The 13430-nt window shown below is 34.6% G+C and overlaps 1 protein-coding gene across 6 annotated transcripts in view; it reads right to left on the bottom strand.

Moving 5' to 3' along the window:
• Positions 1-517: 517 nt before the first annotated feature.
• PCGF5 (polycomb group ring finger 5) overlaps positions 518-13430 on the bottom strand; it is a 114489-nt gene continuing 101576 nt past the window's right edge. For 5 of the 6 annotated variants that reach the window (XM_051618175.1, XM_051618180.1, XM_051618179.1 and 2 more), the window contains 2 exons: positions 12448-12507; positions 518-10142 (listed from right to left, as the gene is read on the bottom strand). In XM_051618175.1, the coding sequence (XP_051474135.1) occupies positions 10095-10142; positions 12448-12507 (108 nt within the window). In that variant the 3' untranslated portion in view covers positions 518-10094. The remainder of the gene's footprint in view (positions 10143-12447; positions 12508-13430) is intronic. The other variant, XM_051618181.1, reaches the window with a different exon arrangement.

Consider the following 13430-nt stretch of genomic DNA (forward strand, 5'->3'; position numbering starts at 1 on the left):
AAGCATAATAAAGGGTTATCAGAAGGAAGTGCACAGGACAATAAATACTACTGAAAACCACGTTAACTCAGGAAAACTTCAAAAAGGGAGAGAACAAAAAGGAAAAATTGAAGCTGACATGATAACAAGGAGTGAAATAAGGTTTTAAAAAATTGATAGAAGCTCTATGGGATTTAAAGCACTGAAATGTACTTTTTTTTTTTTTTTTTTTAAAGAAGGCACCACAAACACACAGTCACACTTGGTACCACTTGGCTATATTTTACAATTGGGATGCCAAATCCAGTCAACTTTGGTGTCAGGCAGGCTTTGCATCCATGAAAATTAGTGGTAACTCTCTCTGTGATGTTGGCAAGAAGAAAATTAGGCCATGTAAGTAACTTCTGATTTTTCTGTAAGGCAAAATATTACTGAATTCATGTTTTTACTTTGCATTTCTGTTAATTGTATGCTTGCATGATCAAGATATAAAGCTAAAGTAAATGCTTTAATCCAAAAATTACAAACTAGAGAGAAGTCAGATAAAACCAGAGATTTTTTTATTGCACAAAATAAATTATATAGAAACAATGCAACAAAACAACTCGTATTGTAGGCTGCACAACAGATGTTACAACATGAATATATTTATTGCTTTGAGAAAGGAGCAATTCAGTGCTAGTAAGCAGGTTAGTTATACTTCTTGCTCATCTAGATTTTTCATAAAATTAATCCAACTGGGCTAGAGGCATCTTTCAGGATACAGGTCAGACCAAAGTGTCATTTGTTATCTGCTGTTACAAAGGTGCTGTGACCATTTTTGGCATTAGCATGAAGTGCTCAATTTAACATCACTGGTACTGAGCCATACAGGTAGTTACATAATTAGAAATATAATTACGTAACAGATATATTTATACACAAGATTCTAAAAGGCTCTTTTACCAGATTTGCACGAGCTGTGGTTCTAAAATAAATCTTGCCTACAAATGTCGATGGAGCTTTGAACAGACACAATTCACTCTGCACCAAGAGGCAGGACCACGGGATTTTGCCAAAAGCCCCTTTTTCACCAACACTTCCCTCATGTAATTGCTCACTAGCGCTTATTCAGAGGTGTCTCATTTTTTTCCAGGGCCACATTTGGCTTCTAAGGATTTTAGCACAGATTAAAAATGACATTCCTTTGTAGAACTGGGTGAAATTTACAGTGCTTTTTAAAGTACTTCAAGACACAAAATATTTGGTTAAAAGATACAAGACTGTAATACTGGTGTTGTAGATCAAATGGATTTAAGTTTTTAACATGCTGCTTTGTGGACTTGGAGATGTCAGTCCCCAATGACTTCATATGGAAATTAGCTCTTAACAAAAATACTAAAAAGGACAATATTCAAATAATAAAACAGATCACTTGCAGATCTTTGTGAAATGTGCATGCTAATGAGACAGTGCCATTACAAGTGTTCATAATCTGAGGGAAATTCTCCCAATTTGACAATTAGGTATTTCCTCAGCTGAGTTTGTAACACTGAATTCTGCTGCTAGTGCACATACTCAGTGTTGCAAATCTTATTTGTTTTGGGGAAGGTTAATATAGTAAGATCAAATTTAAACAATATTAGCCACCCATGAAAGGAAATTCAGTGAGGAAGCAGGAACTCTGGGTCATTCCAAGTTTTAGCTTCAAGGATAATTAAAGAAAGCAGCTCCACAGAGGTCAAGCAGAAGAGCTTAACTCAGCACTAGGCCCACAGAGTAGAACCCTATAGAATTCCACTGAAATAAGTAACCAGATTTTGGAATGTACACTAATAACTACAAATAAATGTGGTCAACACTCTACTGTACTTTAATAAATCTTTGTGCTTTCCCACCCCCCCCCCCAAATCTGTGTTTATCCACTGTGTTGAATCAAAATACAGTTAAGAGTGAGGTTTCAAATAGCTGAAAAATATTACAAGAAGTTATTCTGAATTTAAAAGATGTTATTCCTACAAATGCTCAGAAACTTCAGTGACGCAATCATGTTCCATGCATGAACCCAGAAGTAGTTTCTGTTGCAGAAAAGTAAGTATGAAACTTGACTAATCTGACATACTTCTTCATCAGGGAAACTAGTTTTTAAATACTCTACATAAAATTTTGTCACTGTTTTGTAAAAACGTTTATAAGCATAACAATATACGACTGAATAAACAATGGTGCCCCAAAGCATCCATTCAAACATCACAAAAAATAATAGTAATTTTATAATTATTCTGAAGTACAAATGTTGTAAGGCAGAATGAAGCTAATATCAAAAATGAAAAACAGCACCACCAGTCTGTTTTGCAATCAGCTTTCTGATCAGATAGAAAATGTATTATCAGTCAGATATAATTGATTGAGCTAAGAAATGCATTTAGCCCAGCTGTACTAACTATACAGCTTCACACAGAATAAACATTCCATAAATCAACAGAAAATGAATTTGAGCACAAAAAATAAAAATATGTGATTCTCTAAGCAGCATTTTGTTTTCTCTTTTTTCAAAACATTAACATAGATAGATATTGGACTGATTATATATCTACAAGTGCTTTTCCTTTACAAAAATACATAAATTCTTAATAGTAGGATAGACTGTCATTAACAATGACCTGTGTTTTTTCACTTCAATTTGAATGATTTATAAGCTAAATTTAACAACCACAAAAAGGTTTATTTGTAATATGATGTTATCACTTTTGACAAAAAGCTTAAAACATTTTATATTTTAAAACAAATTAGCAACATAATATCACAATATGTTCTATGAGCTTCTAAGTACTGTGAGGGCTGTTATATCAAAAAATGGTAACTACTGATCAAATGCAAGGAAGCATTAAAACATTATGACTGCTCACCATAGGCTCCTTTCTTATCATAACTTGGATCACAGCTTATATAAGGACACTTAGGCCCCCATCCCAAAAAAAAAATCCAGTAAGAGTAACTATGTATCACCTATTCAGTAGCCTGGAACATCCAACAATTCAGGCTTTGCATTTTTTTTTGTAAATGCAAAACATTTTATTTTCAATAGTTAAGTCTGCAATAAGGGAAAAAATGATGCACTGCTTCATGTTTGTCCTAAGCTTGTATTTAAGAAAAAATATAAAAATGATCACTACAATTTTAGAATGAATGTTTCAGTCAGCTAAATAATTAAATTGTCCTATTACTTTCCAGCTTCTTTAATCACTATCCTGGAAAAAGAAACAGAGATATTTGGATTTCTTTATTCTTTCTATTTTATACTGCACAAGTAAAGTAATTGACTTCTTGCTAACCAATGGTCTCTCATCAAGGACAGCAATGCCATTTGCTAAAAAAATATCTATAAAAATCTGTAAAACATACTCATACTCAATATCTTCTCATTATCCTCCAAGTCTGTCCTTTTCACCCTCCAAATTATCACTGAACTACGACTAGAAAACACAAAAGTAGCTTGGTGAATATTTTGTGCTTTGGAAGGTTTACAGGATTGACAGCAGGCTGAAGTTTGTTATGAGTTCACAGGCCAGGTATAGCAGACACATCAGTAATGCAAGTCTTTGTGCTTTTCTTCAGGAACATGAGCTGACTCAAAGAGCTACTCTAGGTCTGTTAACCTTTATGCTACTCCTGTTGTTTTTTTCCTTTTCTGTTTTGTTTTGGAAACTGTTAGGTGTGCCAAATCCTTTAGCTTGGTAACACAACTACTACCAGTTCAGCTCTGCTTGACTGATTCCAGGTGTAACTCTTGACCACTGCACTCCAGGAAAGTGTCAGTGCCTTATTCCAAATCAGTTTCTGGGTGGCTTACCTTTGGTATTAAATAGGTCTAACTATCAGGCAATCAGACTATCAATAAAAATAGTTTATTTTTAAAAACAAACTTTTTTCATGAACAAACTAAATCTCTGACAACAAAGCATAATTTTAAATCAATTAGTATGTGATGTTTTTCAGTAAAAAGGGAGCATGTTTCACAACAGCAACACTGTTTACTATACTCAATATAATACAAAACAGAATTTTAGGAGCAGAATAGCATCATGAAATATGTGCCTTGCACTTTGATAATAAACTTCTTTATTACAACTTCATTTGGAATGCAAACCTCAGTATCTTAACTAGCAGGACAAATGTGTTATTGTTGCAGCAATTATGAATATTGTATAGCCACCTACTCTCAACTCGTACTTTGCTTTCCACTCAGTATCATGAAGAAAAAAGGAAAATGCACAGTAACTACTTTTGTTCACCTCATCCTGCCAACTGTTACATTATTAACCTTGTTAGAAGCATTTGCTATAAATACACATAAAATTTACTTCAAAGAAAAGTATGCCTAATGTTTCAGATAAACATGAAAAGTCAAGCTAATGTCTCTCTTTGGTAAAAATTAATGTAATGACAAAAAATTCCACTTGTAGACATCTTTCCTTCCAGAATGTCCCTCCATCCTGAGCCTACAGAACTGGGTCTCTTTATAAAAGTACAAAAGATAGCATGGATGTTTTCATTCATCTATAGAGCCTTTCCATTTCACTGCCACAGTCCAGAACTGAACAGCTTTAAATTGCTCCCTAGAGAAAGAAAAGACATCCTTCCTCAACTGCAGTAGAAAGATACCTGATTTCAGAAGACTTAGGGCACATACCTTGGATGGAAGAATCTGTCAGGAATTTATTAATTAATCAATTTCCTATTCTGGAATCTCACGGTTTAATCTGATCTAGAGACAGTGTAGACAATAATCTAAAAAAAATTAAAGCAGATCTACCTGTTGAATATCTTTATGAAGAAAAATATATTACCATAATAAGATCATCTTTTGGAGGACATTCCTGTAGAAGGATGCTTCAGCTGAGGTCTGAAGGCAAGACTACCCATACGTGATAAAACTAGTGGTAAATGAGCAGTTGGAAGCTTTTCACGTTTCCTTTAGGGTGAATCAATCCTCTTGTGTCTTCAAATTAATTCTGGAACATGCTCCAGTAGACTGCAATCCTTTCTGAAACAAGTGTCTTCAGCTGAGCACTCAGAGGAAGCATTATCTTGTTCAAACCAGTTATAAAGAATTCCAAATGCAGAACTGTGAAAACTTTGCTGAAATCCATGAATGCTGCCTGATGAATGAAACCTGTGAGCTGATTCCACAGGTGAAATTTCTCATTTTTAACTCTACAATGTTTCTACTTGTTGGGCATGAAATGGGGTGGGGATGGGACTGGGCAAAAGATGAGTAAGAACCTAGAATTAGTTACAAGACAGAGGGTGCCTGAACAGACATTTTAAGTGAGCACAGTAAATGAATATAACACAGGATGATATAAAATGAGAGGGGAATATCCTGCATGATCTATGCATTTTTGATGGAAGTAAACAGATGTCTTCAACCTGTCTAGGATAAGAAGAAGAAACTGGACTAAGCTCTTGATTTAAACATCTCTGTTTACATATTTGCTGTGGATAGGCATATAAGTCTTAGCTGCCTTCAGTCTTTTCTGGGATAAAAATATGTTTGATCAGTCCATGTAACTGACCAGTATTTTATGTAGCATAAGTAGGGCTCAGTCAGTTCATTTTGAGACTTCAGACTGGCTTTGAATACCTATCTGTTCTCTAGTCTTTCTACCTGACATAGTATCAGGCTGAGCTGGATGCTACTCCTTTCCTTTCAAGTTCTCCCAAGAACATTTTTTTCTGAGAAGTCAATGCCTCTTTGTGTCTTCAGTGATAAGAAAATGTAAAAAAAAGCCCCTCAAATGGAACTATAAAACTCCGTTACTGGTTCAACTAAAGGACTGAACCTTGGCCTATTTTGTTGCTTTAAAAAGCAGTAGAGAAGGAAAGACTATTTACTTCTCTCACAAACTCATGTCTAACAATTATCCATGGGAGAGATGAGATGGAACTCTGGATCACTTCTTTATCGGCAGAAGAGAACAAGAGCCTAGCTTGTATCTGAAGGGAATGTGACCAAACTCTTTTCTCCTCCAGATATACTGGAACTGTTTTTGTTAACTGCAGAAAAGTCAAGTCAAATTGTTGGAAACTGGAGGAATAATGGACAAAGACCCAGAATTCAAGGGTTCCTCATGCATAAAATGAAAGAGTTTCAATATAAAAGTAATTGATATATTTCCTACTGAGATAGGTGTTTTTCTTTTAAAATTTTAAATTGTCCACCAGAACACAATTCTTTTTCTGCTTGTTTACCATGAAATAAAGCTTCTCGATATAGCATGCTTATGAAATATTCTTGCTGAAAATATTAAGACCATAGATAAAATACAGAAGCAAATATTACCCTACAAAATGCAAATAATGGGCTTAAAAGGTATTCTGTATCAATAATCAGGCACTTTGCTTTATATAGCATTTTCAGTAAAGTAAAAATAATACTTTTTATAAATGTTTTTTGCAGAATAATTGCAAGCTAGCTGGGTATGCACAATATTCCAGCACTGCATACTCCTAGGACCCAAACACCAGTTTTCATGTGAACAGTACCTAATATAGTGATGAGTCACTTAGATGATTGTAGCCATCTTATTTGGTATTTCATCCAAATAAAAATATGTTTATAGGCCTAGGCCCTTAGCTATGGGCAGTGTAACAATGCATGATGGAAGATACATTTCTTGATTAATCATGTAATTCCATATTGTTTGAAAGATTACAGGATCTTGTTTGTAAGTTCTAGCTTATAGCTTGGTACTAGACAAATGCAGCATACAGCTATGCTCAAAGAAAAGTAGCTTATGACTTTTATTAATGAGTTACTTAGAATTAAAAGGAGACACAAGTTTTTAATTTTTAGGGGGAAAGCCAGCAAGATTAGGTAGTAGTGCAGAATTGTTTAGGTCTTATTACTCTGCAGCTAGGTACTGCCAATATGGGAAAGCCATAGAAATACAGTGGCAGCAACACTTATTTTATATTCCTTTTCTTTACAAACATGCAGTGGTGAAACTGTCAGGGAAATGCTCATAAAGTGTGACTCTACAGTCATCTGCTCTAGGGTGGCATATGGTGCAGTTTTAACAGAATGTTTAGGTACTCATTTCACTCTACCCCTCTTTGGCACACAAGAATCTGTACACACATTCTTATATTCCTATGCTGATCAGATATTCTTAATTGGCACAAATTAATTAAATATGCATATCTGTAGACACATGGCACGTATGTACTACATGGGAGAGAAATTTCCTGTGAAGAAGGCAATGCCTGTGTTATACAAGCTGCCCACTTAAGATACGTATTTCCCTGGCACTTAAATGCTACAAAACCTATTAAACTATAACAGCACTGAGGTGCTGTGCCATCAAATCAGAAATACATAAAGTGTAGGTGGCTAGATCAAATGCATCTAATGCCATGATTCTCAGCTGGGAACATTCAATCATATCTGTCAGCATTTTCCAATATTAAAATGAAAATTTGCCTTCTGTAACATAGCTTTAAGTTGCATTAAGAAGATCATTAATTAAATCAATGTTCAATTCTGATCAAGAGAATTCATGGTTTTCTGAACTGCGAATATACACAGTCATTAAACAGTCAAATATTGTATTAGTTGCCACTCAGAAGCCAACACAAAGTAGTCCTATTTCAGGGGTCCTGTTAGGTGGATGCAAACTACTGAATAAGATAACTTAAAATGGATTAAAAATAATGTGATCTACTCTTTTTAGAACAACTCTGTTCAAATTTGTCAAAACAGCAAGCACAATGGTTAAAAAAAAATAATAAAAATTGTCCTCTGAACCAAACAGAAGTTATGCTTAAAAATAGTATCATTAGTTTTGTGATAAACTGAAGCAGGCGCTTTACATCAAGTGAATCTACAGTGAAAATTCTGATATAAAAACACATGAAAGATATAAAACTGTAAGGTGTCTTTGTATGTGCATGTAAATATTTACAAATAATATCCTATTTCTTCCATACAAAACAAGTATGTATACTAAAGAGAAGAATGATTTGCAACTAGAATGCATGCTCTGCTCTTCCAAGCTGCTCCATGAGGAGGACCTCTCTATAAACAAAGAATCTATTTTTCCCTAGAGACTCTGCAGAGGAGAAGGGCCCTCCCTACATCTTGTTTCTGTCAAGTAGCACATCATAGGGTGGGCAAACAGATGACTGCTTCATGCAGCCACCGTGTGCAGCCCTTCCCATCTACAGTGTGGGCAAACCAGTGCCCTTATCAGTCAGCACATGGTGCCTGCAGAAAGAAGCAGCAGGTTTCTAAACATTTTTCTTCCCCAGGTTCACTGGCATCTGCACAATATGTGCAACCTTGACCTGCAATGGCAGGTTTCCTAATTGGACTGCTACTGATGGCATCTTGTTTCTGCATGTCATCTGGGCTTTGGAGTGCACTGGTAGAATTCAACCCAACTGTACATGGATTCCTCAAGTCATCAATGTTAGAACTCCTGCTAACTTTAAAGGGGCCAGATTTAATCCACAACATGCTTATTTCTCCTACAGAAACCTACTAATGCATACAAACATAAATTTACAAAGGAGTTACAGCCTTGCATCTATCTTTTATATTTGATCCCATGATAGAATTTTCACTTTGTCTTATTTAAGAATGACTAGCTCACTCTATAGTAGCTTCTGAAAAATCTATTTGCTTCCTCTTTCATGTATGCAAAAAACATAGGAAAGTATATAGTTATTTAAAAAACTAGCAGGTGTCTATTAAGAAGAAATTATATCAAGATACTGAGCTGTAAGTATCTCCATGGAATCTGAAGTGAAAAACTCAACTGACTTTTAAGCAGAGCAAAGACAATGGAAGACTACAGAAAACAAATCCATTACTGTGCTCCCTGCAACATTACCAGAATCACCAATAAACCTTCTATGCTAGAACCACTATGCTTGCAATACCTAAGGCAACAATCACTTTTTATCCACCACTACCAGGTCTTAGAAAAAAAATAATAAAAAATGACCTGAACGATTATTTTGGTCAGACTGCTTATTTTCAGTATTGCATTACCTCTAATTTTATGGATCTAGTTTTATGACATGACTTCAACTAATGAAAGTTTCTGTAATGCATTCTAAATTCCAGATAGTCACAAGACACCTATCATGTAATTAAAGATATATTTTTTTTTAACTCAGCATATTATATACCTCCAACCAATCTGAAAAGGAAATGTTTACTATGAAGGGCAATAATTATGTAACATTTTGCCTTGCTTGTATTCTTAGAGTGAAACTTAGTTGTTTCATAGACATTTACATTATTTTAAATGTTGTTTATAAGGAGGTTTTATTAGAAGAAATGTAATCTGACCAGAAGCCATTTTCAAAAAATAGCTAGTATTCCAAATTCCAATCTTTAGGGAAACCATAGAAAAGTGCAATCACAAAGGCAGCAATGCTTTTAAGCAATATTAGCATAATCTAGCTATAAGATTTAAAATCGCTGTCTTCAATTACCATGTTCTACATCTCTTGTTAAATGTAATTAATCTTTGTTCACTGCAAAAGGACTGTTGCTCACTCATGAGTGAGCTATACCTGGAACCATGAGAAGCTTATCAAGAAAAAAGGTAGTGGCCCAATCACCACTTTTCTAAATATATTTTCTATACAAAATATTTTCAAGGTTTAATCCTTAGTTATTTGTACAGTACTCTATGAATTAAACAACAATATTCAGTAAAATAGTAAGTGTGTGAAACTTCAACACAGCATGGAATGAGCACTCTGCCATTTTGCTAGTGTAATCAATATGAGGACCAGAAAAATTTTCTAACACACAAGCAAAAATATTCCATAGTTTTTGAATCTTGACTTGTACACTTCATGATTTTGGCTATGATTTGCAGCACACTTGTGAGATACACAAATATCTTATGCACATTTCAGTAGCAGAATGGCACTTGGCTTGCTCTAATAGAAACAACAGAGATGCAACTGACAATTTTAAGAAAGACAATGTCCTTATTTGCATGCTGAAAATCTGGTTGTGTCCCCCTAATCCAGGCACATCCATTCATTGTGCAATCTGTCGATGGGTAAACAAATAGTGCAGGATTCATCTCAGTGGGATCTGGCCCTTTGGTCTAACCGAAGTCAATTCTAGGTCGATACTGAAGTACCATAGGGTAAGACTAAAAAGAAAAGCAACAGAAAAACAACAACAAAAAACAGACAAGAAAACATGAGAAGATAATTCATTAAAAAATCAAGGAAAACACTGTTAAAGATTGCCATAAGAATAGCCAGAACTTATCCCTAAGACACATGTATGTAACAATCAGTTTCATGTATATGATATAATTCTATACATTTAAACAGTTAAATCCATACCTGTACTTCAAATCTATAATTAATCTCTAAGTCAGTCAGTTGCAATTATTCATCATTAATCTAAAATTCCTGTATCTGTTTTTACATATTGCATTATTTGTTTTATGACATACACACTTGGAATGCTCAGACAACTCTTATTTCTGTTGCTGTGTTTGAGAAAAGGCAATTTTGAAATTTCACACTTTCTAAACCAATGTCAATTTACAGGTGATGTATTTAATTTTATTTTCATGTATGTGGAGGCACCATAGCTATACTAGTAGTCAGCACTACTTAAAGGGAGCCAGGCTACTCAGGTATTTAAAAATAAATAAAACAGGAAAAAAAAAAAATCATAAAACAGGTTAAATTGCTGTCAACTGATTTATTTTTGAGAGATGAGAGCTAACATCTCTCCCAAATCCAAACTCCTCAACTTCAGATCTAGTGATAGATTTTTCTTAGTTGCTACTGGAGAAGGAAAAAAAACCAAAACTGCTTGGATTCCTGAACTGGACAAAACTGTTGTGGAACGGGAGGCAAGAGTGGGTGGGTTTCCACAAAGTGCCATGTTGCTGGAAGCGTTGTTTTACTAAATGTCTTATTTTTTCAGTCTTTCAGTAATTAATTTAAGTCTGATGTTTTCCTCTTAACTTCATTAGGATACTGGATGTTTATTATAGGAGAAAACGCAGGAAAATCTTCCTGTCTAAGAAGCTCTATGGCCATAACTACCTCTGCCACAGAGCAGAATGTCACAGCTAATTTAAAGGTGTTTTTCTTACAAGTCTGGAAACACAAAGAATTATTACAGGAGTTATCACTAAAACCAGAAATACTTTACTGCATCCCTCAAATGCAATACAGATGAACTTAAGCAACCAAAGGAGAAAGATACAACTGCAGAGACAGATTAATAAACTTGCCATGCCATGGTAGTGAAATGATCACCAAAACTAAATGTGATCATACTTGCTTGGAGTTTACAAACTGGAGTGCAGACAGCACTGGGTTTATGACAACATAAACCCAGAGGTATTCAACAGTAGCAGGAGCATTTTGGAGAGAAGACAGGGAGCACCATATGTAGCTTGCAAGTGCAATTAACAAACATATAGTTGTAGAATCTTAAGTGACTTGGTTGCAGATTCTTTTTTATAGAATTACCACCGCATTAATCAAATGCTATTTCACGTATTTTTCATTTTGATTACATAAATTGTCTCTAAAAGTACCTAACTCTAACTGGAAGTGCACACAGGCAGAGACAGAGCAATCACCTGGCTAAAATGGCTATGTAAGCCAGTAAGGCTTAGTGTTTTAACAAACAAAATTACAAAGCAACTATACAAACAGAATGCACTATGCCGGAACAATTCTAATTACTGAAGCAGACATGAATGCAGTAGGTCACTGTCATCCATAATGGGGAGTGACCCTCTATCATTAACTTTAACTTTTTGGTTAAGCAAAAATATTATTTTAAACTTCCAAAGTAACTTTCAGAAATTAGTCCAAATCAAAATTCACAATGAGGAAACTGAAATACTGTTTCACACAGGTATGAACTAGATTGATCAATGAAATTTACAAATCAACTCAGTTTGTGGATTCTGGTGGCTCTGGTTAGCTTTATACTAGAGATAAAGCATGATTTTATTTCCAATTTTAAAAGATGTGAAAGGAATACACTATTAGAAAAATCAAACATTCCTTTACTCCTTTAAAAAGAGCATATGAATTGCCATAAAGAGATTAAACTAATCTAGTCTCTTTTGATTCACACCCTTCAGTTTTGACCCCTTGTCAGTGACTGCCCAATGCTACTAGTTAGAAGGATGAGACAGGAAGAGGCAGATAACCTTCCAGGCTGATACAGTCTGATATCTCTAACAAAAAGATGCATGAACTAATGTAAAGGAAAAGAAATCCCTAAACCTTTTGAATGGATTCTATTTATCCATTCAATAAAGCTTTCTCTGAAGGAACGAAAAGGCTCAAACCTCACTCATAGTTTTAGCACTTTGTAGTGAGGAATTATAAAAATTCCAAAAGTTGGAATACAACTGAAGTGCTGACAGGACCTTAACGACTGTCGTATGTACAGTCGTGAGTGCCTCTTACCTGATAAAAAGTGCCATCCTGTGAGCAGGCTTGCGAAGATGAGCAGTTCTGACACCGAAACTGCGAAGGAGATGATTTTCTGATCAGATAAGAGGCATCCACAGCTGGACATATACATTTACCATTTAATGTTTGTTTGTTTGTTTTTTAATTTATTTAATTTAATTTTTTAAATGTAAAACTTAAAATTAATTTACTTATTTTAAACAGGAAAGACTTCTGTAATGAATAAATGGATAATTTCCCTTCATTGCTCTAGTTCTTGTAGGGTCAACAGGTGTGCCATAAAACCTCATGATGAATGGTACCAAAGATGGAGATAACGGATTTACTTAACCATTGAAATTTCTGTGTTATAACAAGACCCAACAAAGTTAAGGAGAATAAAATCATAGAAGTCCAAATGTTACTGGATTTATTGCCAGCACAATATAATTTTTTACAGGTTTTAGTTTGTCATCTCCGACTTCAGGGAAGTGATTTAAAACTACATAAAGGAAAAGATGAACACACATCTGATCACACTATGCTTATGTAAACACAACTAACAATTTCAGTCAGGAGTTGTCAACTTTTAGATTCACTTAAAGTTAAAAAAAACAGTTCTGAGATTTTAAAACTATTTTAATGAGTACAAATAATGACATTTTTGTCAAGATGAGAGCTACTCTTGCTTCCTAAGCAATACAACTCCCAAAAGTCCATTTTTGGAGGCAGAGGCTGCAGGATTAAAAGTCATGAAAGAATTCCGTTCTCAGTGTTGCCACAACGCTTCCAAATACTACAGCCAATGTTAACAAAAATATAAGATGGCAAACCAAACAAACACCCACTAGTTTTGGCAATATTGGAAAAAGTCCTACTTAAAGCTCCCTTATTGGTACAACACTGGAGATTCAGCAATCATAAGATTTCAGTGCAATATTACTTTCAAAATGAACAAATACTTGCCTATATACATTAACTCCTCTAGTTCCTATAAA

Source organism: Apus apus, chromosome 4 (assembly GCF_020740795.1).
Source record: "Apus apus isolate bApuApu2 chromosome 4, bApuApu2.pri.cur, whole genome shotgun sequence".
NCBI lineage: Eukaryota > Metazoa > Chordata > Aves > Apodiformes > Apodidae > Apus > Apus apus.